The sequence below is a fragment of the Nilaparvata lugens genome, chromosome 12 (assembly GCF_014356525.2).
Source record: "Nilaparvata lugens isolate BPH chromosome 12, ASM1435652v1, whole genome shotgun sequence".
Lineage (NCBI taxonomy): Eukaryota > Metazoa > Arthropoda > Insecta > Hemiptera > Delphacidae > Nilaparvata > Nilaparvata lugens.
The window spans coordinates 28,029,807-28,057,286 of NC_052515.1; the positions used below are offsets into that span (position 1 = coordinate 28,029,807).

General features: G+C 33.1%; 1 protein-coding gene across 1 annotated transcript in view; it reads right to left on the reverse strand.

The window, feature by feature from the left end:
* Positions 1-6,746: 6,746 nt before the first annotated feature.
* Positions 6,747-27,480, reverse strand: part of LOC111053333 (N-alpha-acetyltransferase 15, NatA auxiliary subunit) — a 242,434-nt gene continuing 221,700 nt past the window's right edge. The window contains exons 12-16 of the mRNA XM_039439293.1: positions 22,928-23,181; positions 19,734-19,842; positions 15,475-15,729; positions 12,846-12,943; positions 6,747-10,141 (exon numbers count right to left, since the gene is read on the reverse strand). Of these exons, the coding sequence (XP_039295227.1) occupies positions 9,929-10,141; positions 12,846-12,943; positions 15,475-15,729; positions 19,734-19,842; positions 22,928-23,181 (929 nt within the window). The 3' untranslated portion in view covers positions 6,747-9,928. The remainder of the gene's footprint in view (positions 10,142-12,845; positions 12,944-15,474; positions 15,730-19,733; positions 19,843-22,927; positions 23,182-27,480) is intronic.

Below are 27,480 nucleotides of genomic sequence, written 5' to 3' on the forward strand. Positions count from 1 at the left end.
TTAAATCAGTTCAATTCATTTAATAAAATTTTACAAGTTTAATAGAATGCTGAAGTTTGTTGTTTAATAAAGTCCCATGACTCGCCCTTCAGAATTTAGAGATCTCTTAATTCTACCCCCATTCTGGGTTGGCTCTGTTGTCAATTTGCAGTAGCAGAAGTCTTCGGCGTGATTTACAGCATTTAATTGGGATTTTCGTTTAACAATAATTATTCATTATTAGCATTTGAACAAATGCAATTTCTAATTTATTACCATAACCTAGAAGTAAACTTTCTCTCAAACTAATCGTACTGTAATCATTTTGAATAGAACTTGAATTTGTGAAATTATAAAGTTTATAAGGTAATGGTAATAATATGGTGAAAAAAGTATTCCCTATTGTTAATGCTCTGCATTTTGGGTGAGTTCAAAAAATCTATCAGTGCACATAAAATCAAAAGTTTCATCTATACTATAATAAAGGAAAGAACTGGCTTATATACGTACGGGATAGGAAAATTATGTTTGACGCATCATCACGTCTGAACTACTCTGGACTGATTAACTTGAAATTTTGCATATAAATTCTTAACTAACCGAGGATAGTTATAGTTATATGCCCATTTTCAATTCTTCAAGATTTCATTACGTCAAGTTTTCAGTTCATAAAGTTTTAAAATAGACCTTTGCGGAGCACGGGTTACCTGATAGTCTACAATATAATAGAGGAAAAAATTGACTTATACACTACAGGAAATATACGGGTTAGGAAATTCGCGAATGCGCATCATCATGCCTGAACTACTCGACTGATCAACTTGGAATTTTGCATATTAATTCTTAATTTACCGAGGATGGTTGTAGGCCTATTTTCAATTCTTCAAGATTTCATTACGTCAAGTTTTCAGTTTGTAAAGTTTTAAAATAGACCCTTGCGCAGCACGGGTTACCTGCTAGTTTAAAATAATTTCAAATCGCTAGAAAAAACTGTCCAATCAAAGTAATCAGAATAGTATAGATAATGGAACTAGAGTAGAATATCACTAACTAGAGGGAACCTTACTATTAAAATTAACAAAATGGGATGAAAAAGAACTTTTAATATTGCATAATTTAATCTGTTAATGTGGGAACCTTCCTATTAAAATTACCAAAATGGGATGAAATAGAACTTTTAATATTGCAATTGCATAATATGATATGTTTATAGTAAAATGTTTTAGCAAATCAAACTACCGAATACTGATAATCATCTACCCATGATTCGACTACTGAACTACAAAAATTAAGCTTTATTTCAAAAAGTGATAACAGAAGACTACAAGGAATTTGACCTGATTTGTCTCACTAATTTGCAAAAGTTAAATTCGATTAAACTGAAATCAGTTTATTCACGAGATTATCAATTGCAAATAAAAATGAGATCAATACGCCTTTTCCTCTTAGTTTGTAGCATACTGAAATCACTTATCTAATCTTAAAACTATATTAGTTTGTGATGAGAAGTTAAAAATCTACTCTACATGAACCATGAACGGGATGGTAAATGGATGAACTATTAAATTAGGAAGGAAGAGTATACAGAAATTACTGAAAGAAATCCTTCCTTTTATATCAATTCTAGATTTTATAACTCTATTTCTATTATTATATTATAAGATCAAGTTATTTCTATGAATCAAGAGAAGAGTTGGTTGTTTATAAAAGTAGAAAAACAATACTAGTCGACGCAGCGGCAGTTGTTTTGTTTTGAATTTAATGCGATACCCGTTGTTGCAAGCTTGCAATTTGATGGCAGAGTGAGAGAGTGAGAAAGAAAGTAGACAGAGACATTCACTCGTCTTTTGATCACAAACAATAAGCTATTCTTTTCTGAATTTATTGACCTTGCATCCTGATCATAGAGAAACGTATTAAAGCACGGACTTGATTGAAAACCGATATTTTAAATTATTACAATATTATGAATAATTGAAAGAATTGAGATAATTCATCATCGATATTACAAATGAAAAATTACATAATTATAGTGAATCAAGTTAGAACTGTTGGGAATTGAAAGCGCAAATAAAGTGTGAGAATAATAAACCCATATCCAATTACACTGGATACCAAAATTCAACAGACCTACTAGGCCTATACCTGCAATAGCATAAACTTATAAACTTCACAAAAATAAATCATTCTGCAACTTAGAAATCAAATTTAAATTGATTTAATAATATAAGTAATTGAAATAGTAGAATTTCAATTCACTGAAATTATATAAAAAGTTCAAACATGAAACTCCCTGCCGACCGCACGGCAAAAACGAATCGTAAATCAAAGTTGACAAAAACTCGCAAAATTAACCTCAAGCTTCAAGTGAAATCTATTAATAATAGTTCAAGATGCTCACAATATGACATAAATTTGAAGCAAAGAGAGGAAGAATTCATGGACAATGATGAAATTAAAATTTAGAAAGCCTACCTTGGGGTATCAAAATGGCTGCTTTCATAAAGCCTCAAATATCAGTTTGAAATTTATCAAAGTAGATTGAGCGCAATCACCAGAAATCACATTTCACAACATATAAACGTTAGAATAAACAATAAAGTATCACTTTCTAGCACTGAATAGAATATTTATTTGAATTATTCAACGAAAATCATCCATAATACACGAGCTCAAACGATACACCTTAAAGAGTTCTGATTCGACAGGACAAAAGAGAAAGTACAAACTTGAAACTACAAAACAAAGAGCAAGTCAGTGGAAGTGGTGGGGGTAGAAGGTTCTAGAACAAATTTGGTCACATGACCTCAAATGCAGATCCCTCAAATACTACGCGATTGAAAAAATATTGCTAAATTGACAAAAAATCAGGGATAAGGACTCTTTAAAATTAATGAGAAAAGCCAAAAACTAATAAAAGTCATGAATATTAAATGAATAATCAAGAAAAATTTAGAGTAGTAAAGCGATTTCGAGAGGTGGGGGTGGAAGCTTCTAGAACAAATTTGGTTGGTCACATGACCTCGAGCCCAACCAATCAAATACTACGCAAGTCAAAAAGTATTACTGAGTTGACAAAAAAAAAACAGTGATAGACTCTCTAAAATTAATAAGAAAGCTCAAAAACCAATAAAAATAATTAATATCAAACGAATAATCAAGACAAGTTGAAAGTGGTAGAGCGATTTCGAGAGGTGGGGATGGTAGCTTCTAGATCGATACAATCACGTGACCAATGACGTTTCAAATACTTTGATACTGAACACAATGACGAAAAATTGGAAATAAGGCGCTAGGAAATCTTTCAAATTGATAAGAAAGCTTAGTAACTGATAAAAGTCGTTAATATCAAAAGAATAATTAAATTGAAATAAGAAAAATAGGTATGTCTTCCCCCTCCACCACTATTCATAATCTACATGCTTCGAAAAAATATGTAATGCTGGAAAGTTCATATATTGGGTGGATAATTTTTCAATATATGAATCAAGAAGGCTATAAAACGACATAAATTTGATGCAATGGGTGAAATGATTAATGAAAAATTATCAAAAATTTGATTTCAAGAACTTACCTTTGTCTATCAAACATCAAAATGGCTGGCTGCATAGTCTCAAATATCTGTTTCAAATTTATCAACGTTCATCGAACATAATCACCGTAAATCACATTTCACAACAAAATCGAGTCAAAATAAGCGGTAATTCATCACTTTCTAGCACTGAATTGAGTAGCTAATTGATACATTCAATTGAAATGACGACGAGTTCACGAGTGCTAACCAGCCAGCCGAGGTACAAAAGGTAAAGTGAAAGAGAGAGAAGAGCGGTGGAAGGTTCTAGAACTAATTTGAGACCCAGGAAATTTGGTCATGTGACCAAGTGGAAGGGGCATTGAATATACGCAAAACACAAAATTACACAAATTTGAACATGAAAAAACATTGAAAATTCGTTAAAATTGATAAGAAAGCCTGGGGAACTGACATAAGTTACTAACCTGGCTTAATAATAAGAAATAAACTAAAGTTGAGAAGAGATTGACCATGACGTCATAGAACAGAGGCACTACGGTACCCCCACCAATCCTAATCAAAAAGATTCACCAAAAATACAGAAATACCAAAATTTAGAAACATCTTTAAAATGCATGAGAAATCTCTAAAAATGATAAAAGTTATTATTACGGACGGAATAATTGAATTGAGTTGACAAAAACAACTCCAACATGAGATCACATGACAGCAATACCCCCACCTAGTCATAATGTTAGGAATCCTAATTAGAAATCCAAGCATCTAACAAAAATTTCATTAAATAAATAAAACATCTCGGTTAATCAACATTAAAATAAGAAAGAAGACCCTTGAATTGATAAGTTTTCAATATCGACTGAATAATTAAACTGTCTTGAAAAAACCAACTCCATCATGGCATGGGTAAGATGACATTCACTACTTGAGCTGATTATATATTCAATAAAATGTTGTCAAACTTTACCAGAAATGTAAAAGCATTTAAACATCGATAAAATCAATAAGGAATCTCACATACAAAAACATTTAGAAAATATTAACCATAGAAAAATATAAAGATAAACCAATGCAATACAGTCATATTTACGTCTATAGGAATGATGGTGGGGTAAAATAAATGAAGTTATTCAAAATACTAAGTTGAAGATTAGATATATAATACAAATAAATTTTACCTTGACTTAGGATCCTGTGGCAAATATGACATTTCATCTACTCGAAACCATCCAATTTCTCAACACAGTAGATGATTGCTCTGCCCTCATCAATACATTTTGATACTTCAACCCTGAAAAATAATACAGAAATAAACTGTAAGCTACATGTCTCACATCAAACAGACCGTAATATTTTGATAGAAATTACAATTTAGTAGGTACATAACTATCATAAACAAGTCAAAAAACTGTTACTGATTCTTAATATTATTAATCTATTACACAATAATTAATTGCCTATAAGATAAGAATTTTATTGTATAAAAATTTTAAATACTAACATTAATATCTATCACAATAAAATACATATTTTAATAATATCTTGTGCAGAATAAATATCAGAAACTTCAGTATTCAGGTTAAAGGTTTTGAAAAGAGCAATCATAGAATCATTATTCATATTACTTACTTGTCCATCCAGTTTCCAAATGATATAATCAGTAATCACTATTATTAAAATGATTTCCACACTAGAAACAAATGAGAATTATTGATATTTCAATAAAACTGCATACAAAATACACGCTTTAAACTTCGCGCAACTCTCTTCACTCCTCCACTGAATTTTTTCCTTCGACAATAACCTACAAAATGAAGAAAGTTCCTTCTATCAGCTGATTGTCTAGTTCATATAATGACCACCGACAGCAGCTCATCTGTTGAACGGCCATTCAATTTTCGCGCGCAAGTTCAAAACTTTCAGATACACTACAAGTACAGTATTATTGATTTTGTAAAGACAATTTGATTTGATTTAGTTGAAAATATTTTATGCAATCCGTCTTCAACAAACTTTGTTAATCAGTGACACATCCTATTTTCTTATAAAAATATTGATAAAAAGCAATAAAACTCCAATTTATGCATGGATGAGTACGGTACAGTACTTGTACTAAAACTTGACTTTGAGAATCAATCATGAATTTCATAGAATGTCCCACAATAGGTGTAACAGCCGGAACCCATGGATTCTACATCAAATTTGCAACAAAAAATGTTCAGTAAAATTTTCTTATATCAACCTTAGTTTTCAAGATCTATCAATTTTTCATAATTTTTAAAAACGTCAATAACTAGAAGCCTATCAGTCAAAATCCAATTCGAAGGATATAGTTGGGAAGAGGAAGAAATTTCCTATAAGATTCATGTAATTTATTCCCCTGTTTGACGTTTTTGAACTTTTCAGAGCGTTGAAACTGTTTACAATTTGACTTCAAACTCGACGAATGTACTTTTTCAACTAAGCTGCGTTTACACCAAAGTTATTAACAAAATGTTAATAACTTAATCCTTATAGATTCTATTAGATTGAATGAACTTGACAAACACATATGTATGATAAGTTATGTTCAATCTGTAAGGATTAAATTATTAACATGTTGTTAATAACTTTGGTGTAAACGCAGCTTAAAGCCTAAATAACAGGTGATTTGTACTAAAGATTAGTCAGCTATTTGTAATATTTTCTTTAATAATAAACGACATAAGATCATACAATAATAACCACAAGATAATCCAAAATCGAATCCTCTGATCAGCTTCAACCAATAACAACTCAATCCTCAGAAATCCATAGAAGATATAAAGTTCATCAAAACATTGGACATCAATTCTCAACTGTGATTATGATTATTCAAACTTTTTGTCATTCATTATAATTATAGAATAAATTAGGAGTTATATAAATCTATGATGAATTATTACAGAGTAATGGAAGCAATCAAATCCTTCACTCAATTTAGTAACACCTGACTGCTTTAGTAACATAACAATCGATTATACACATTAAATTAAAATTCTCAAACTTCTAGTTCTTATTTATCCTGATTGTTATAAATTTTCTTTAACAATAAATGTTAAAATTGAGTATTCAATCACAAACAAAGATCCAGCAATGTTTCAAAAACTCAATTTGTTTTATCACTTCAAGTCAATGCCGGGGGATTTGTAATCCCCAGTTTTTTACAAAAACGCCAAACAATATTTGTCAATGACAAATACAGAATAATTCTTAAAATATCTGTGAAAACATTCGATTGAACTGATCAGCTTATTAAAAATAATCTTCAATTCAGTATCTCCTAAATAATATCATTTAAAAACTGTCACACATTCTACAACACATCTAAATTAAATCTCACTTTAAATTTTCACCGATGATGTTTCCACTCACACACACTTTTCGGTGGTAGTTGATGATTCAGATGTAAACTGTACAACAATTTTATCAATATTTATAGAATAGATTGAGAATTATTGCGTTTCATTCATAACACTAGTCAAAAACAGTTCTGAAAGTTCCATGTCACGAATTTGTATTCTGCAAAAACCAAAGAAAATAGTTCATACTTGAGGAGTACAGTATCTAGTTTCTAGAAATGATTATACTACAAATATTTTACAATCTGTTTTATTATTCAATAAGCCAAATAACTTTACTTAATTCTACATTAATTAGTAGGGAAGATGATGTATTTTACAAGGGATTTTTATTTTTGTAAATACCTATCTATCACTGACAAACAAACAACAAAATTATTAGATGCTATCCTTAGCTTATGATAGAAATTGTAGTTTTTATTTACACCACACGACACCATACAGACACATATCACAGTAACCAACAGACTGTTCTGTGTTTGTCTGATACAAATAGACGTGTTTAATATTTTGTTGTCAAACAAATTATAATGAAGTATATTATTTTTCTCTGGCGCGCTACATTCACGTTTTTACATAAATTAAGTGAATATTATTTTCTGTGATCTCTGGTTTCTGTCTGGTGTCGTTAGATGTAAATACAGCTCAACATGTATTTATCCGAGGTTCAATATCGATACAATAAGTTATTTGTTACAACAATATCCAATATTTGATTGTCACAAACTAAGTTTACAATTTTAATTGTTGATTACAGAAGTTTCTTACAATTTGGTTTCAGAATATAGGATTTGAGTTTAGAGCAACTATCAAGTATTGAATATTGAGGTATTATCATCTCAGATTCTGGTGGATCAGAAAAATTATATTTTACCAATAGAGTGGCGTATTAAGGTGCGTACAGATATACGCGCCGCGAACATGAGCAATTTACTTTTAATCAGCTGATTATATCTGTATTTTTACAGAAACGGTAAGATACAGATATAAAAAGCTTGGCATCAGCTGATTAAAAGTAAATTGCTCATGTTCGCGGCGCGTAAATCTGTACGCACCTTAATATAGAAGGATCATCAAAATAATTATGTTCCACATAATGTTTTGAAATTTATTCCAATTTTGAACATAACTTACTTTTGGAAACTATAATTTTTTAGAACACTCAATTTAGTATACTCTCTGATTTTTGTGATATTATTTACTCGAATAACCTAATAAAAATTATGAACACGTACAAATTTTCTTGGAATAAAGGTTTCAAAACAGGCTGTAATTGTTATTTTATGGACAGAGAGAATATTAAAGTGCTGCGGCCAAGTTCCTTTGGAATAGACTAATCTATCAAAATTGAAAATCAAAATGTTATAGCTTACACTAGTTATTCATTTTGATGTTAATTTCTTTTTGTGATGTAAACTCAACCACCACTCTGGACATTTCATTAGACTAAATTTGGAAATAGAAGAAATTTTGGTTAGCGTCTGTTTTTTCATTCCAATATTGTGTTTCAATGTATAATTATAAATAAATAGTTCATTACTTGGTTGTATATATGAAATTTCCTCAAAAATCATCAGGAGACCCAAAAGATAAAGTGCCGGTTGCACAACAGCCGGTTAAATTTTAACCGTGTCTTTTCAAAAACGCCTTCCTGATTGGTTCTCGTGAAATTTATCACAGTTAAAATTTAAACGGCTATTGTGCAACGGGACCAAAGTCTTTCATAAAAAACTTTACAGAGAGCTACAAATTCAATAGTAATGAAATGATATTGAGAGATCTAAAATCAATAATGGAGAAGATCTTTAAATTGAAAAGGACCACTTCTATTTGAATAGTATTGAAGATCAAATTTACATTCAATTCCATTTTTTACATTGTCAATTCAATGAACATAATTTCATAGTTATGAAAACCAATCAAGGAGTTTTTATTAGGATTCAAATTAAATCCTATTTCAATACAAGTATTTGTTCAGAAATGGAAATTTTTTCCATTGATAATCCACTATCACTTCAATAGCATTCAAATCAATTTTCACAGTACATAGTACTTTCATACATCATTGAAGAGTCTCCAATTGACAGATAGTCACTTGATGAAGATATTGTTCAAAATCATTTTTTTATTGCAAGTTGTCATTTGCACTCCATTTCAAAGATTTTGTTCTAAATCATTTTTGTAAAGTAATGAAAATTAACTAGGTTATATAATATTCTACAGAACTCTAGATAGTCTTTTGAACCATAATTCAAAGAAATTGCTCAAAATCATTTTTGTATAGTATTGACTACAAATAGTCACTTGAAACCTAATTTTAGATTTTGTTCCAAATCATTTTTGTACAATTTTGAAAATCAACTAGTTTATAAATAATATTCTATAGAATTAAAATTCAATTGCGAATTTCTTCCACGAACTGTACACCATTGCATAGTGTTTAATGATATTCAATAATGGAGTCTTCAATGGTATTCAAAATCATTTCCAAGAGTCACTATCATGAAAAATCAGTGACAAGTACGGCTGGGCACACACCGGTTAGTCAAGACAAGACTAGTCACGTTTAGTCACAATACTTCACATTGTTGCTTATGACGCAACTCACACTGATAGTCATTGCAATTAGACATGTCTTCATGAGCAACTATGTGAAGTATTGTGACTAAACGTGACTAGTTTTGTTTTGACTAATCGGCGTGTGCCCAGCCTTAGATTAATAATATTGAACTGAAATTTACAGAAACACTTCCATAAACAGCAATTTACATAGTTACTTCCATCGTCCATCATTTGAAACATTTCCAATTGAGAAGAATTACTATTATTTCAATAGTATTGAAAATCAAATTTACAGAATAACTTGCACACACACTACTGTTCATTTCAAAGCTTTTTGTGAGGAGTCTGTGACATGTTTGTGGTGACGCATCAGTAGTTGAACGACACGACACGACATGTTTTTGGTGACCTGTCAGTAGTTGAACGACACGACACGACACGACATGGTTCGCGGTGGACTGCATACTAGCTGAGGTCAGTTGCTAACCTGGTTCTCTTGGCTTTCGAGGACATGTTGCGAGGCCGCATCCGACTGCGACTTGTCGCTGGTCGCGGTCGCAAGCGACTGCTGCTGAAACTCGGTCGCGTGCGGGAAGCGTTCGCGGCACACGGTCGCGTAAGCTAAGCTCGCCTCTTCGCAGTCACCAAAGTCGCCCGACTTCAGCGATTTCAGGATGTTTGAGCACATCTGCAAAAATCATAAAATAACATTAATGAAACTGATAATTATTGCACCTTCAAACATGTGAATGGATTTCATCTATTTACACAATTACAACATTTGTATGGTTTAATTAAGATTAAAGGTTTGACTACAGTCCGTGCAAACCGACTAGGCGCACACAAGTTAGTCAAGACAAGATTAGATTAGATTAGATTTCTTGGGTAAAAGAAAGGAGACGGGGCCGCCGAAAACAATCGATGAACAGGTAGAAGTTCTAGTGACCCTTCAGTGGTCGCCTATTCTTATTGAATTTCGACATTTTGTTCTAGTGACCCTACAGTGGTCGCCTATTATTATTGAATTTCGACATTTTCGTGGTCTATTGTTGAGGATTTCACTCCGAGGAATAAATTGGTGGACCAGTCTGATTACTTAAAGGCATTTTCAGCAGTAAACCAGTGGTATCCTACAGTGATTGGATAAACACACACATTACTATCGTTTATAAGTATAAATTTAGTCAAACTAAGAACGTATTATTATTTTTTTTTATAGATTACGACCTAATACGTCCTTTTATACTTATCCTTACCTCCTATTATATTCAGTTTACATAATGAGACTAAATAGATTTATTTATTTAATCATTCAGAATTACACACAGAAAAGTACCACAGGCTTATAAGCTCAAAACGGTTCCAATTCCAATTTATACAACAGTCCAAATGTAGCTAGGTTATGTGTCACTTCAACAATCATCAATTACACACTCAATTTACAATTCACACAAAACACACAAAAATCATTTTTAAATTAAAAAATACTTCTAAATTGAATTAAATCAATCACAATTAATAGAAAATTCCAAACTTTAGATGAGCACGAACCCACGCCGTACGCTTTCCATGAGCTGATGCTATAATATTATACATATATTCGATTATATGATTATTATATTCATACAAATAAATATAATACACATATCATCAGCTGATGAATAGCGCACGAATTGTATGTAACTCAAGTCAGTCTGTATACAGCTTGTGAGCAAATTGAGTTTCATCAAGTGAACCATTGGGAATAATTCAATAACAACTACTTGATCACTGATCTAGATTCAATAATACATTTTAGAAAATACAAGTAACAGATGTAAAGTGCAAAGTAATAGATGAGTCCCTACCAGCTAAAACTGCCTTCAAGAAAGCAGATTAGGGGCCACTCCGGCCACTAATGAGGGTAATGAAGCGGATTCAGAGGACAATAGAGTGTGATAGTCGAGAGTTGGAGGATGAACCTTTTTAGAACAATAGCCCAGTGAAAAGGTAGTGCGGCCCCGTCTCGTTTCTTTAACCCTATTTCTTTATTTATGTATGTTACAATATTTACTGGCTTATACCATAGAGAAACAATAGCGTAAGTAGATATCCCATGGTATAGAGAATTTATGTCGCAACTTTTACTGTAATCTCAAGCCGATTACTGTCGATTATTGACAATTTTTACTGTTTTAACCGCGTAAGTGTATGAACGGCACAATATGAGAGACTACCAGCGTCATAAAGCTTCACAGGAAAGAACTACGTGGACTATCAGCTTGAGATAACAGTAAAAGTTGCGACATAAACGCCCTATACCATGGGATATCTACTTAAGCTATCGTTTCTCTATGCTTATACACTAATTTACATTAAATGACGATAATGCTAGTTATTCAACGAATTTCACAAAGTATAAATAATTAATCAATGAGAATAAATATAGAATGCAATTTTAGAATAACGATAATAAAATAATAATGTGATGTAACTTCATAAATCGGTGGTGTTTCAACAAAATTTCAATTATTTAATAATTGTCGATTCTTTTAGAAGGATATAAAATATCTTTCTCATTATCACACGACCGGGATAAAACATGATCAGACACGTTTAGTCACAAATCTTCACATAGCTGCTTGTGACGCAACTCACACTGATTAGTCATTGCAATTAGACATGAGTCTTCATAAGCAACTATGTGAAGTATTGTGACTAAACACTTGGACGAAAAGTTAAAATTTGTACAATAATTGAGCACTTCAACACACTTGAGCACACACACATGATGTGTTGAGTTTTCTAAGCTCCATACGATAATAATTATATAAACGGTTCAAGGATTTGATCTCTCAATAGCGAAAATGTAGCTATGAAAGATGAAATTGAATACAAGGACAAGCCAGTTAATTTATATATTGTATTAAGGCGGATTCCCAAATATCGCAGTAAAAATGCTTGGTACAGTGAGAATATTATTCCTATAAGATCTAATAAAATTACAATAAATTAAATTAAATCTATAAATTAAAAAAATAAATTAAATCTATAAATTAAATTACTATTCATACTCGCTCAGCCATGCTGAGTGAGAATGGTCCCATTAGAACTCATGTTTATTATATTTCCACTGACTGATACTGATATGTGAGAATCGGAATTTTTCCCGGATCGTTAAACTGTCGGTCCCGGTTGAAGTATGACAGTTTTAAGGCCCATTGACAGCTTAAATTATATAATCAGACGAGGTGGGACTCCATTTCCGCAATGGAGTCCCCACCAATAAAAGCCATACGAATTTACTCTCAGTGATTCCATGTCTCTGGAATTCCCTGGCTCTGTCCATATAAAAAACCATTGTCTCATGTCGTTCTGGTGACTTGAAAAAATCGTTTGAATGAATGACTAACCTGTAGAGTGACATTCTGTATCGTTGGGCTGAGATTTGTAACCAGTTTGATAGCAGTCTGTTGTGTCGAAGGATCCAAGTGGTACATCATCTTTGCAGCTGCAACAAACAAAAACCGTCACATGAATAAGAATGAAATATTTATTGTTGAATAAAATATCAAAAAGTTAAACAATAGAAGTAACATAATTTTTTGTATTTATTCTTCAAAAAGCGATTTTCTCGAAAACGGCTCCAACGATTTTGATCAAATTTATACCTAAAATTGTCATTTATAAGCTCTATCAACTGCCACAAGTCCCATATCTCTAAGAGTTTCAGGAGCTCCGCCCCATCTATGCAAAGTTTGATTTTAGATTCCAATTATCATGCTTCAGATACAATCTAAACAAAAAATTTCAAGTGGAAAAGATTGAGCATGAGAATCTCTACAATTATGTTAAGTAACATTTTCACCTAAAAATGGAAATAAGCTCGAAATTCGAGAAAATGTGATTATTCAATTGCAAACTGTTGATTCTATTAAATCATTCACTATGAAGAGATAACAGACCTCGTGTGTCTCCAGCGTTATTGTCCTATCACCAGCTGGCTCAAATCTTTGAATAGTAGACTTGAGATGCGCGTTGAACACTAGCGTTGATCAATAGGTGATCAATTTTCTTAACGGCAAGGAAAGTTGTGTGAGTGCGCCACACCAGATTTTTGGACTAGTGTAGGTATGAATCGAAATTGGGGGAGGAACAGCTGTGCCTGTTGGTCCCTCCCCAATCATTTTGATGATTTGTGTATCATTGAATAAATATATCACTCTGCACCACTGTGCAAAGTGTATCACTACAAAGTGTGCAAATATATCACTCTGCTCCTGGATATGTTATCGAGAAATCTGTTAAAACTACCATAATAGTTGAACAACCTGTAAATCTTGAATCTCACCTTTGGCGTATAGAAATACATTTCTATAGCATCATAGGCTATGAGAATCTACTGATCTGCACTCAGTTGGATAATCATAATGAATTTAATTCGTCAATAACACCACAATTTAACACTTGTTATTCAATCCATTTGACAGTAGAATTTCATAATATTCTAATTTTAAATCAAATCAATCTCTCAGCATTAGCTTTTGGGGAAGAATCGATGTTATTCTTATATAAGGAATATGAGAGTTTGAAGTAAATCTACATAACGGTTATGCATATTCTCTAATATTATCATATTTTATTGAAAGTTTCCATCTATTTTCTTCAACATTCAAATTAATGTTTGAAAATAAGGAATTGCTACAAAAAGTACCTTAGAACTATTACTGTTATTTTTTACAATTGAAGGGACAATTGTAAAAACATTGTAGAGACGTTGTGATAACATCTTCTTGGCGTTTTTAATGCAGAATCCTTATCATCATGTGTAAAATTGTAGACTAATAGACGAATTAAAAAATGTAGTGCACTAAATGAGCTTATGGCGATTAGGTTAGTCAGGTTTAGTAAATGTAGGTTTAGAAAATGAACTGTTCAACACAAAAATCCATATACTGCACTCCCATAGAAGTTCAGTAGCAGTATTCCAGCGATTCAATAGCATCATGTGTAAAATTGTAGCCTAATAGACGAATTAAAAAATTCTGCCATGGGCGCTTTCGACGTTTTTGAAATCCTACCACTTACGTTTTCATTTTGGCTGTAGTGCACTAGATGAGCTTATGGCGATTAGGTGAGTTAGGTTTGGTAAATGTAGGTTTAGAAAATGAACTGTTCAACACAAAAATCCATATACTGCACTCCAATAGAAGTTCAGTAGCAGTATTCCAGCATCGATTTTTGGACGTTCGATTTTTTGCCGTCCTTATGAAATCTATTTGATGAAATCTTAGACCAGTTATAGAATAGACACGCTGGGAAGTCTAGCCTCTGAAGCCAACATCTACTACCATATCGTCCCATCGTGACGTCAGCATCGGATAGAAGACTTTCAGATTGTGTCTATTTCAGATGGAAGTGGATTATTATGAAATATGATTATTATGAAGTAGAAAATGGTAAACTCCCGCTGCGCTCCCGCTGAAATAGACACAATCTGCTATGGAAAACAATGTAAACAAACTCTACAGAAAAGTTTTCTATCCGATGCTGACGTCACGATGGGGCGATGTGGCAGTAGATATTGGCTTCATCAACTTTCAGTATGAATATATACAATATGGCGTGTCTATTCTATTACTGGTCTAAGGATTAAACATAACTTGGCAACAGTGATGATGTATTCATGTGTTTGCCAAGTTATGTTTAATCTGGTAGATTTCATAAGGACGGCAAAAAATCGTACGTCTAAAAATTGATGTGTGTGTAACTGGAATTATAATATCGGCAGAGAAAGTGCTGTAAATGGGCTTCTGACCATCAATCAATTGTAAAAATGATTACCTGTAAAGATTATCTAGTTTTTTCCCTACTGGAAAAAAGGTGAATTCACATGGGTTATCGTCGATGGAGAGTTCCTTGCAGGAAGGTCTCACCTAGTCTGAATATATAATAAAACAATACGACGATACGGTCCACACTGTAAATTTCATGTCATTTGTTAGAGAAGCCCACTGGACTAACATTATCTATTGAACTGACCTTGGAAGACAGCCGGCAAACTGTCGCCGTTGGCAGCCAGAAACTGTGTGTTGATCTGGAGGGCGGTGCGCCCCTGCAGTATGGGCTGCATCTGTTGGCTGATGACCGTGTTGACGGCGGGGTCCAGGGGGGGACTCTGGCTCTGCCAGCGCTGCCACGCTTGCGCGAATCGCACCACGCACGCGTGCACCTCTGCGTGCGAAGGTGCCAGGCGCCACGCACGTCGAACGCACTGCAGCATTAGCAGCGGTTTCTCTGTAAAAACACAGCAACAAATTAGTCAATGAAATTGAAATGTGCGAAATCAATAAATATCAATAACATGATGAGCATGATACACAAAACTGGTGAGCCGTGAACAAACCTGTCAAAATTTTCAAATCATTATTCCTGGACCGAAAATCAAGTGACGAAGCAGTGTGTGATTACATAAACTTAACTTTGGGCAACATCAACATTTTATGGAAATTTTTGGAGATAAATAGTACAGGCTAAGCCTAGTTTTTCCTTCAATGTTATAATTGTATTATGATTACAGTGTTTTATATAATAAATGGAATGAAATATTCATATTACATTCAAGTTAGATATTCAAATATTCCTCAAGTGAGTGGAAGGCATTATTTTTCAGATAGCTGTATATAACTTTCTTGAATCTGGTCATAGGCAGATTCCTGGTTGTTTGAGGCAGTTTATTATACAATATATACTGCAAGTAAGTATGGCTTCTCATAGTTTTATCAAGTCTAATTTGTGGTGCTACAATGTTTCTACTGTTCCTGGTATTATATGCATGGAAGTCTTCATGAATGGAAAATTTTTCTGAGTTTTCCTTGACCTAAATAAAACAAAAAGTGTTCACGTAGAAATTTGACGAACGTGTCATGTGTTATAAATAAAACTATTTGAAATTGGTTTTTCAATAAATCAATGTTCATGTAAGTATAATTATTCGTTATCAGTCAGTTACTGACTGGATCGCTTGAGTACTCATATATTGTATAGACTGTGTACTTAATGGCCAATAATCAAGAATTAAGAATGTTTTATTGTCAAAAACAAAATAATTGCATTGACAAAAGTCACTTCATAAGGGTACATTAACATTGATACTTTGTACACAAGTACACGTTATATATTATAATATTACAAATTAATATACAAATAGGCTACTTAAATATTTTATCTACGTATAACAATTACAGACCAGCATTTCCTCGATTGAATAAAATGCTTCATTCTTCAACCATCCTTTTATTGCTCTCTTAAAACTATCAAGATCATAATTCCGTACTTCCAGTGATAACCTGTTGAAAATTTTCACTCCTATATAGCAGTACATTTTTTGTGTTTTGGCAAGCCTAGCACGGCCCAGATCAATCTGACTACCAGACCATAATTATAGATCATAATTATAATTATAATAGATCATAATTCCGTACTTCCAGTGATAACCTGTTGAAAATTTTCACTCCTATATAGCAGTACATTTTTTGTGTTTTGGCAAGCCTAGCACGGCCCAGATCAATCTGACTACCTGACCATAATTATAGATCAGAATTATAATTATAATAGATCATAATTCCGTACTTCCAGTAATAACCTGTTGAAAATTTTCACTCCTATATAGCAGTACATTTTTTGTGTTTTGGCAAGCCTAGCACGGCCCAGATCAATCTGACTACCAGACCATAATTATAGATCAGAATTATAATTATAATAGATCATAATTACGTACTTCCATTGATAACCTGTTGAAAATTTTCACTCCTATATAGCAGTACATTTTTTGTGTTTTGGCAAGCCTAGCACGGCCCAGATCAATCTGACTACCAGACCATAATTATAGGTCATAATTATAATTATAATAGATCATAATTCCGTACTTCCAGTAATAACCTGTTGAAAATTTTCACTCCTATATAGCAGTACATTTTTTGTGTTTTGGCAAGCCTAGCACGGCCCAGATCAATCTGACTACCAGACCATAATTATAGATCAGAATTATAATTATAATAGATCATAATTACGTACTTCCAGTAATAACCTGTTGAAAATTTTCACTCCTATATAGCAGTACATTTTTTGTGTTTTGGCAAGCCTAGCACGGCCCAGATCAATCTGACTACCAGACCATAATTATAGATCAGAATTATAATTATAATAGATCATAATTACGTACTTCCATTGATAACCTGTTGAAAATTTTCACTCCTATATAGCAGTACATTTTTTGTGTTTTGGCAAGCCTAGCACGGCCCAGATCAATCTGACTACCAGACCATAATTATAGGTCATAATTATAATATAATAGATCATAATTACGTACTTCCATTGATAACCTGTTGAAAATTTTCACTCCTATATAGCAGTACATTTTTTGTGTTTTGGCAAGCCTAGCACGGCCCAGATCAATCTGACTACCAGACCATAATTATAGGTCATAATTATAATTATAATAGATCATAATTCCGTACTTCCAGTGATAACCTGTTGAAAATTTTCACTCCTATATAGCAGTACATTTTTTGTGTTTTGGCAAGCCTAGCACGGCCCAGATCAATCTGACTACCAGACCATAATTATAGATCATAATTATAATTATAATAGATCATAATTCCGTACTTCCAGTGATAACCTGTTGAAAATTTTCACTCCTATATAGCAGTACATTTTTTGTGTTTTGGCAAGCCTAGCACGGCCCAGATCAATCTGACTACCTGACCATAATTATAGATCAGAATTATAATTATAATAGATCATAATTCCGTACTTCCAGTAATAACCTGTTGAAAATTTTCACTCCTATATAGCAGTACATTTTTTGTGTTTTGGCAAGCCTAGCACGGCCCAGATCAATCTGACTACCTGACCGAGTGTTATGCTCATGAATGCTTCCCTTCAAATATTTGAGTTTTGCTTTAAAAATATTGAACAAGCCATAATGTAAATACATGGAAATGGCAATATACCTTTGTTTAAGAAACTATTCTATTATTTTTCTATTCACCTATGAAATGTGTTCAATAATTTATGCTCACTCAGTATTAGTTATTGCTTAATAACAGCAAAACAATTATCCTGTAACTGAAATTGCCAGTACAGTGGAATATCTTCAAATAGAAATTCGAATGTAATAAATTAAGTGTGAACAAACGGAGGGGGGTGTTTCTTCTCTTCTTGAATATTTGCTAAAGTTTACTGATATCAAATCATCTACAGGTATTTGAATCCTTGATTGGTTGGGAGCTTTTAGTGGATTCGTCCATTCAAAAGCACAGATTATCATCATTGTCACATATTCTAGCAAACATAGTAACTACGAGCCAGGAACTTTAATGAAAAATACTTTTTATAATTCAACCTCAGGTTCATTGAACTCATTAACGAATCTATAGAAATCATGTCAAATTTTCAAACAGAGTTACTCAGAAAAAGGAGGAATATTCAATTTCAATCTATACATTTTGGGAACCTGCTAACTTGCTGCAACTAAATTCGGGCCTCGGTCATTCTATGTACTAAATTTCGAGTTAAATAAAAACAACAGTTTGGCACTCACCATTTCAACAATTTCAAATTTTACTTTCGAGAACACTTAATCCAAAACTCAATAAAATCAGACGTAATTAAACTCACTACACTCTACTTAAATTCACGCACACAACTAACCTTTTAATTTTACATCTACTGATTCTATCAATTTTAGATTACTAACTACAACAAAAGTACTGATAATGAAAAACTTTTCACTTTGTCCCTCTGGATGGGTAACAGACCCATTCAGAGGACCGAGGCTCGCACACCGTTACATGATTTTTCGTTCGCGTCTCAATATCAACTGTGGCCTTTTCACTGAAAATTATTCCCCCTCCACGAGCGTTGAGCATAACTTCCAGTGGAAAAGCCAAAGCTGCAAAAAGGTCAATGCTCGTACAATTTTCAAATACAGTGGCTTTTTCGACATGAAATTGAAACTGCACTTTGGAAAATGCACGAAAATTGCTTTAATTTTGACAACTAAGCAACAAGTTAGCAAATTCAAACAAGACAGAGTCAATTCTCACACTAAAAACGCAGGATTCAACAAACATAAAATCAAAGTTCATTTCAGTTCAAAAACCTGAAAAATAATATAAGATGCACACAAACAACTACAATAATACCCACTCAATATTCACACTATTACATAAGAATGGAATTAATTTGGTAATGTATCTTGTATGCGCAGGTAGATTGAAGAAGGGAGCCGGACTTACCTTTCCTGGAGTATATTTCGAATCCCATGAGATGTGTCTCTACCTGGTTGGCGCTCAGCTGTTGCAGCGGCTGCAGAAATCTAATCGCCTGGCCCAGGGGATCTTCAGCCTGAAAAATTAGTCATTAGTTATTAGTTACAGCTAAAACTATAAAATTAAGTTATTTTTACAATAAGTCACAGTTCACTTTCAACATTAAAAACTTACATATTAGATTAATGTACTAACAATTTTGTTTAAAAGTTTCATAATTGGGGATTAATTTCCAATTGAAATTTAATTTTCCTACATTCACGTTGAAAAGTGGCCATTGCTGCACTGATTACAGAACGCAAAGAATCACTTTTCCGCTCTAGTGCGGGAAAAATTTTTCTGCACTCCAGATTTGCAACATGGCAACGCAAAATACTTAGTAGGTTATATGGAGCAACAGTGCAGCAAAATCAAAATGAAGTTGGTAACAGTGACTGGGCTGCTATAGTGAGCAGAGGTGCAACGAAGCACAACGCGATAATTATTATTCATTATATATTATAACCAAGGACAACGAGGACTTTAGGATTTTAGGATTAAGGTTTTTATCAATAATAAAATTACACAGAAAAACATTTGATGGATTTCAGGCAATTTTACCCATAATTACCCACTTTTCATATTCAATGGTAACTGTAGGAAAAACTTAATGTGAAATACGTGCGCAAAGTTCCTCTGCTGCACTCAAGAAACCATTCCGCCCTCGCCTACGGCTCGGGCGTAAATGTTTCTTTCGGTGCAGCAAACTGACACTTTGCGCACTAGTTGCACAAATAACTATTACGTATCAATTTAATCTTTAAAAGAAAAATCTACTTGATAGATTTGGGTTTGAGATTGTTTGTGAATCTAATCCTGCAAAATTATTCATTTAATATGTGAATATTTCCTATTTCACAGACAATAATGTGAAATATTTATTCTATGTTTGGTTTTGAAGCATCTAAATTAAAAAATCTACTTTGCAAAAATAATTAAGGACTGAAAATTTTGTGAAGTGAAACAGCTACAAGACTCAACCTATTTCGGACTATGTGTAACCTTATCTAAATTTGGGAGAGGGATAGCACAAGGTTACCTTTATCTCTTTTCTGTATAGGGCTACTTGTAATAGAAATAGAAAGAAAAATAAAAATCTTAGTACCCTTTTTGAAATATTTATCAAATATTGATTAAATATTTCAAAAAGGGTACTGAGATTTTTATTTTTCTTTCTATTCCACAAGGTTACCTTATTTTTTCTCTCCCTATCATTTTGATGATGTACTTATTGCATCAATCAATAAAAAATCATAAAATTTAATCATCAACTCTATTTAATCTCTATTTGGTTGATTTATTAACCTTGATTTGTTGCATTGTTAAATTATGGCAATAAAGAATTGAATTGAATTTCAAATTTGTGTTTAAAACAGTTTTGGGGAGTGCCTGTTTTTACCTGAATTGTATGTATTGTTCGTAAGTAGATTAATACAATGGGATTCTAATGAATCTCAAGTGGAGAAGCATATAATATAGTGTTTTTAAACATTATGTGATTCAATATAGTCTAATATCATATTGAATTATATAAATAAAAATATAAATCTGAGTAGTCTTTTTAAATTTTTCCGTCATGACTCGTCTTTTGACTTGAAAATGTCATTAGTAGCCGAAACATGTCATGACGAATTAATTAAAAAATTTTACTCAGATTTATATTTTTATTTATATTCAAAAGTAGCCCTAAAGAAAAAATACTATATTGCATTATATTATGCATTTGAATAAATTTCATGAGTGAACTTATATTTTTGAATGGGTTACGAACTACCCGAATAAATACTGTTATTGAACTAAATATTCTTCGAAGATAAATTCATTAAACATTGAATTATTTGATATATGGAGTGTTTCAAAAAGAATGACGAAATTTTAAACAGTTATACATAAAAATGGTGCTCACAAACCAATTTTACATCAAATTACTCACAAAAATATCAAGTTTATGATGATTTGAAGTGTTCTATGTGCCCTCCTTTTGAGGGTCGGACGACATGTAGACGGTAGCCAAATTCATTCTAGACTGTTCGCAAGATGTCTTCTCGGACTGTAGCTACTGCATCAGTTACCCACAGAAGTATCAAGTTTATGATGATTATAAGTGTTCTATGTGCCCTCCTTTTGAGGGTCGGACGACATCTAGACGGCAGCCAAATTCATTCTAGACTGTTCGCAAGATGTCTTCTCGGACTGTAGCTACTGCATCAGTTACCCTGGTATTTAGCTCCTCAATATCAAGTGCTAAGGGAGGAACATAAACACGATCTTTGAAAAACCAACCTGTATCCCACAGGAAAAAATCATACCGTGTTATGTGAGGGGACCGTGGAGGCCAGGAATGCATAGCCAAGCCTTGCGGTCCTGTGCGCCCCATCCAACGACTTTGAGGCAAGTTGTCCATCCTTGTGCCATCAAAAGAACCAGCGTAACTGATTCAGTAGCTACAGTCCAAGAAGAGACAGACATCTTGCGAACAGTCTGGGATGAATTTGGCTACCGTCTAGATGTCGTACGAGCCTCAAAAGGAGGGCACATAGCACACTTCTAATACATCATCATAAACTTGATACTTCTGTGAGTAATTTGATGTAAAATTGGGTTGTGTACACCATTTTTTAAAAATAAATATTATAACTGTTTAAAATTGGGTCATTCTTTTTGAAACACCCGGTATATTATGAATTATTAAATCATTAATATAATTAGCAGACCAGAAAATAACTCTATAAGCCGTAACATATGTACCTTTTTATCAGGAACCGTTGGAGGTAGACGTCTACAATTTTGAACAGTACTACTTAGCACTATTATGAACACTTTAGCGAGAGGTTATTCAGAAATAATTTTTAAATCCCATTTTATATGCCTTTTTGTGATTCAATACTGTGTTTTCGAGCAGTCATTCAGAAAAATCATATTTAATGAAAAAAATGGTTGAAAACTGAAAAGCTTGTGCTAAAGTATGTATAAAAAAAGTCATGTTATTCAGTGTTCAAAGTGTTCAAAATATCAGGTTGAACGGTTGGATAAATCTCTAGTAAGAGGTACATATGTTAACATTACGGCTTTTGGAGTTAATTTTTGGTCTGCTCCCCTTAAAAATAGTTATTTGCACTGACCCTAGCCAACTTATCAGGCACCAACTCATCGAGCTGTGGCAGATCGGGTTCAGCCTCAGTGGCACCTCCACCCCCACCACCGCCTCCGCCTCCAGCCGCCCCACCAGCCCCTCCGCCCCCGGCCTGCCGTGACTTGTTGTGCTGCTCCCGCTTCTCAGCGGCCGCCACTTGTTGCGCCTTTTCCAGCTCAGCTTTGCGTTTCGCTTTCCTCTGCTTGTTACGCAGCTTTTTCAGCTCAGACGGCGCTAGGTTCTCTGCAACACACCACAACAACAATACATTAATACACATTAATTCATCATCGATCATTCATCTAAAGCAATAAAAAATTATGCAGATTAGCATACAGTATAGAAATAAACTTTTTTCGCCAAAATACAAAATCGCTTTTCGCCAAAATACTTTTTATAAAAATAATTAAAATATTTTTTCCTTTTTTTAATCTCAATATTGTATTGTACAAATATGTAAAGGAGACAGATTTGGGGTGACTCCCGTTGTCTCCATTTATGAATAAATAAATAAATAAATAAAATACAAAATTGATTTTCGCCAAAATACAAAATCGCTAGAAAATATTTCAAATCAATGATACAATATTTGAAATATACATATATAATCATAGAAATGAATAATACATTTCAAATGAATTAATAGAATTGGCACAACTAGCAAAGCGAACTTGTGCGCCAGCTGTGAGTTCATTTTCGATACTTAAAAAAAACTTGCTTGCAAAATGATGAAAACACAAATTATAATAGGTATAATCACAAATTTAATAATACAATACAATCCAATATTCAAAAATGTTTTGATTCAACTCTACAACCCAGTGTGATCTTTGGCTTCCTCCACAACATTCCTCCAAACCTCTCTGTCTTCAATCAATCTTTTCCATCCTCTAAAACTTATCCTTATTAAATAATCTAAGATCTCATCTTCCCATCGTATTCTCGGTCTGTCCCGATTCATTCTCGAGTTAAGCTTTTCTTCAAGCACTATTTTATTGGCTTTCTGTTCATCAGTCTCTGTACCATCTCAGTCTCTGTGCCTTTATAAAACTTACTATACTACGGCCTCATAGCTCTAATTAATGTTTCAGGTTCAGCATTGGATCTCCTTCTCCTTCTTTGACGAGACCATACATTTTGTAAGCACCTATCGTTGAAAAATACCTTTGAAATAAAACTCCCTTGTTTTGAATAGCCACATTACCGTCGGTCCCGGCTGTTATGTCATGTCAGAAGCCCTGATTTAATACAAGTATTATTCATTGCTAATTTGCATCGATATCTGAATTCATTCATTTTTTGACAACAATCTCAAGATTCGGGATGAACCCATAGACATTCGTACAAAACTGTTCCTATCCCCAATTCAAAATAAGTAGTCCAAAGGTGTATGTTCTGTTATGTTGATTTGATTAATCAGAATGACTCTTTAGTACAATTTAATTTGATTATTTTACAATTGAGAATCTGAAAAATACAATGGGAAAATGAAATGAAATTGAGAAATTGGAACTGAATAGCTGTCAATTATTATTAGTGAAACTGATCTCAGCCATTCTTCATTTGAAATATCAAGCTGGATAAACTATAACGCTCTTACAATACCATCAGTATAAATAACACTGTATTTCATAAATTAGGTCAAAATACCCATTGGTGTAATGTAAATTTTCCGAGCAGAGCTTAGGCAGTCGAAGACATCTCTCCTGAAGTCCCTATCTGAATCCACAATTCTGCCCTATGGAATACAATGCTAATAGTGAAATAATTTGTTTGCAAGAATAAAATACGAATCATAGAATAAACAATCTATACAAACAGTCTGAATTCCATTCCTTCTCTGATACGAATGTTGAAACACTCATACCGATGTCGAGCTTCAAATACAAAACACATAAGTCTAAACTCCGACGTCTACTACTGTATACACTACATTAAACATAGTAAACTTCAAACAAATTCCAGAAGGTGTTGAAATCAGAATAAAAATTAATTCATCTTCTCGCCTCCAACATAACATTCATAATTCTTACTCAGAGCTCAGGGCAGCCTATACAAACCTTTAAATTATCAACTAGTTTTTATGTAGCCTTGTTCTTTATGGCAGCACACTCACACACAAGGCTCGACTAAGAAACATTCTCTTGAAATCTGCACCATATCTTGTGTGGCCAATATTCTGCATACCTGTTGCAATTAAAAATACTATTGCTAATATTTCGTGTACTATGCAACATAAAAATTTATGTAGACTACTTATAACGTTGCAGTTGATTTCCATTAGAATTGTCTGATGTATTTAATCTAGGTTAATGCTGGGTTGCACAAGGCGTGATCAATTTTGATCCGGGATCAGAAATGTTTCAAGTAGCTAAAAGTTGATCAGGTTGGTGCAACCTTCATGATAAAAAAAAAATGAAAGTGAAGAATTTTGTAAAATATTACGAATTTATTGAAAAGTTACATAATGTTTGTTATGTTTATTAAGTTTTTTTGAGAATCAATAAATTTGAATTTGATTATATGTTTTAACATCTATAGTTGCGTACAGATATACGCGCCGCGAACATGAGCAATTCACTTTTAATCAGCTGATTATATCTGTATTTTTACAGAAACGGTAAGATACAGATATAAAAAGCTTGGCATCAGCTGATTAAAAGTGAATTGCTCATGTTCGCGGCGCGTAAATCTGTACGCACCTTATGGTGACATCTTCAGTGTGATGGTATCATCTCATACTGAAGATGACACTATAGATGTTGGTAACTTTACAATAAATTCGTGATATTTAAAAAAAAAATTCTAGTGTTTCATTATGGATAAATTATCACTATATCTCATAAAAAACAGTAACTGAAGTCAAATAAATTAAATATTGTGAAAAATGATATACAAATGGTTTCAATACAGTGATAGAGCAGCTTTGTGCAGTTTAGCATAGGATTAGGAGCAATCTATTTACACAAAAATACGAAATTTTATTCTAAAACCCACCACACCATTCGCTCTAGAATCTTTCAACTTATACTTTAAAATCCTCAACACCATTCCCCGTTGCTGTTGAGAATTTCATGAGCAACATATAATCTTTCAATGTTATTACATTAGTGTCACTTGCATTGTAAATAAATAAATAAATCCACTTTTACAAGATTCGACTCCTGACTACAAACGGTCAAACTTATTCCTGCATACAGACTTGAGCACCAGGCATACGCGCATTTCAATTCTCATCAACTGATACTACGCTTATTAAATCTGTACCTTACTGTTTCTGTACGAATACAGATATAATCAGCTGATGAAAATTAAAATGGTTGTGTTCTTGGCGATCAAGTCTGTACGTAGCTGAACTTGATCAAAGAAACTCTACGATCAAAAATGTATCCTGAATATTGACGAGTTGATGCACATTCAACAAACATTTCTTTTATTTCATTCAACATTATAGTTGTATTGTGAGTGATGTTGTAGTATTTTTCAATTACTTTGTGTTTGGTATTCATTATTTCATTCATTTAGTTCGAGGACGTAAAATGCAAATCTGGAATTACTATTATAAATCACAATAATTATATTCATCAACTAAAGTGAGATTTAGGCCTACTATCATAGGCTGTCAGCATTGGTAAAAAAATCTGGTGTGGCGCACTCACACAACTTTCCTTGCCGTTATGAAAATTGATCACCTGACGCTAGTGTAAACGCGAATCTCAAGTCAAAGATCTGAGCCAGCTGGTGACAGGTCAATAACGCTGGATACACACGAGATCTGCTATCTCTTCAAAGTGAATGATTTAATAGAATCAACGATGCCAACAGAGTTGCCAACAGTTTGCAATTGAATAATTACATTTTCTCAAATTTCAAGCTTATTTTCAATTTTAGGTGAAAATGTTACTGAACATTAATTGAAGAGATTTTCATGCTCAATCATTACCACTTGGAATTTTTTGTTTAAATTGTATCTATAGCCTGATAATTGGGAATCTAAAATTAAACTTTGCATAGATGGGGCAGAGCTCCTGAAATTTTTACAGATATGGGACTTGTGGCAGTTGATAGAGCTTATCAATGACTATTTTAGGTATAAATTGATCAAAATCGTTGGAGCCGTTTTCGAGAAAATCGCGAAAAACCCTGTTTTTGACAACATTTTCACCATTTTATCCGCCATCTTGAATTGCATCAGATCTAAATTGTTCGTGTCGGATCCTTATAATTGTAAGGACCTTAGGTTCCAAATTTCAAGTCATTCCGTTAATTGGGAGATGAGATATCGTGTACACAGACGCACATACACTCATACACACACACACACACACACACACACACACACACACATACAGACCAATACCCAAAAACCTCTTTTTTGGACTCAGGGGACCTTGAAACGTATAGAAATTTGGAAATTGGGGTACCTTAATTTTTTTCGGAAAGCAATACTTTCCTTACCTATGGTAATAGGGCAAGGAAAGTAATAGGGAAGAGATATTGATGTTATCAAAAAAGGAATGCTATTTTATGAAGTGAATCTCA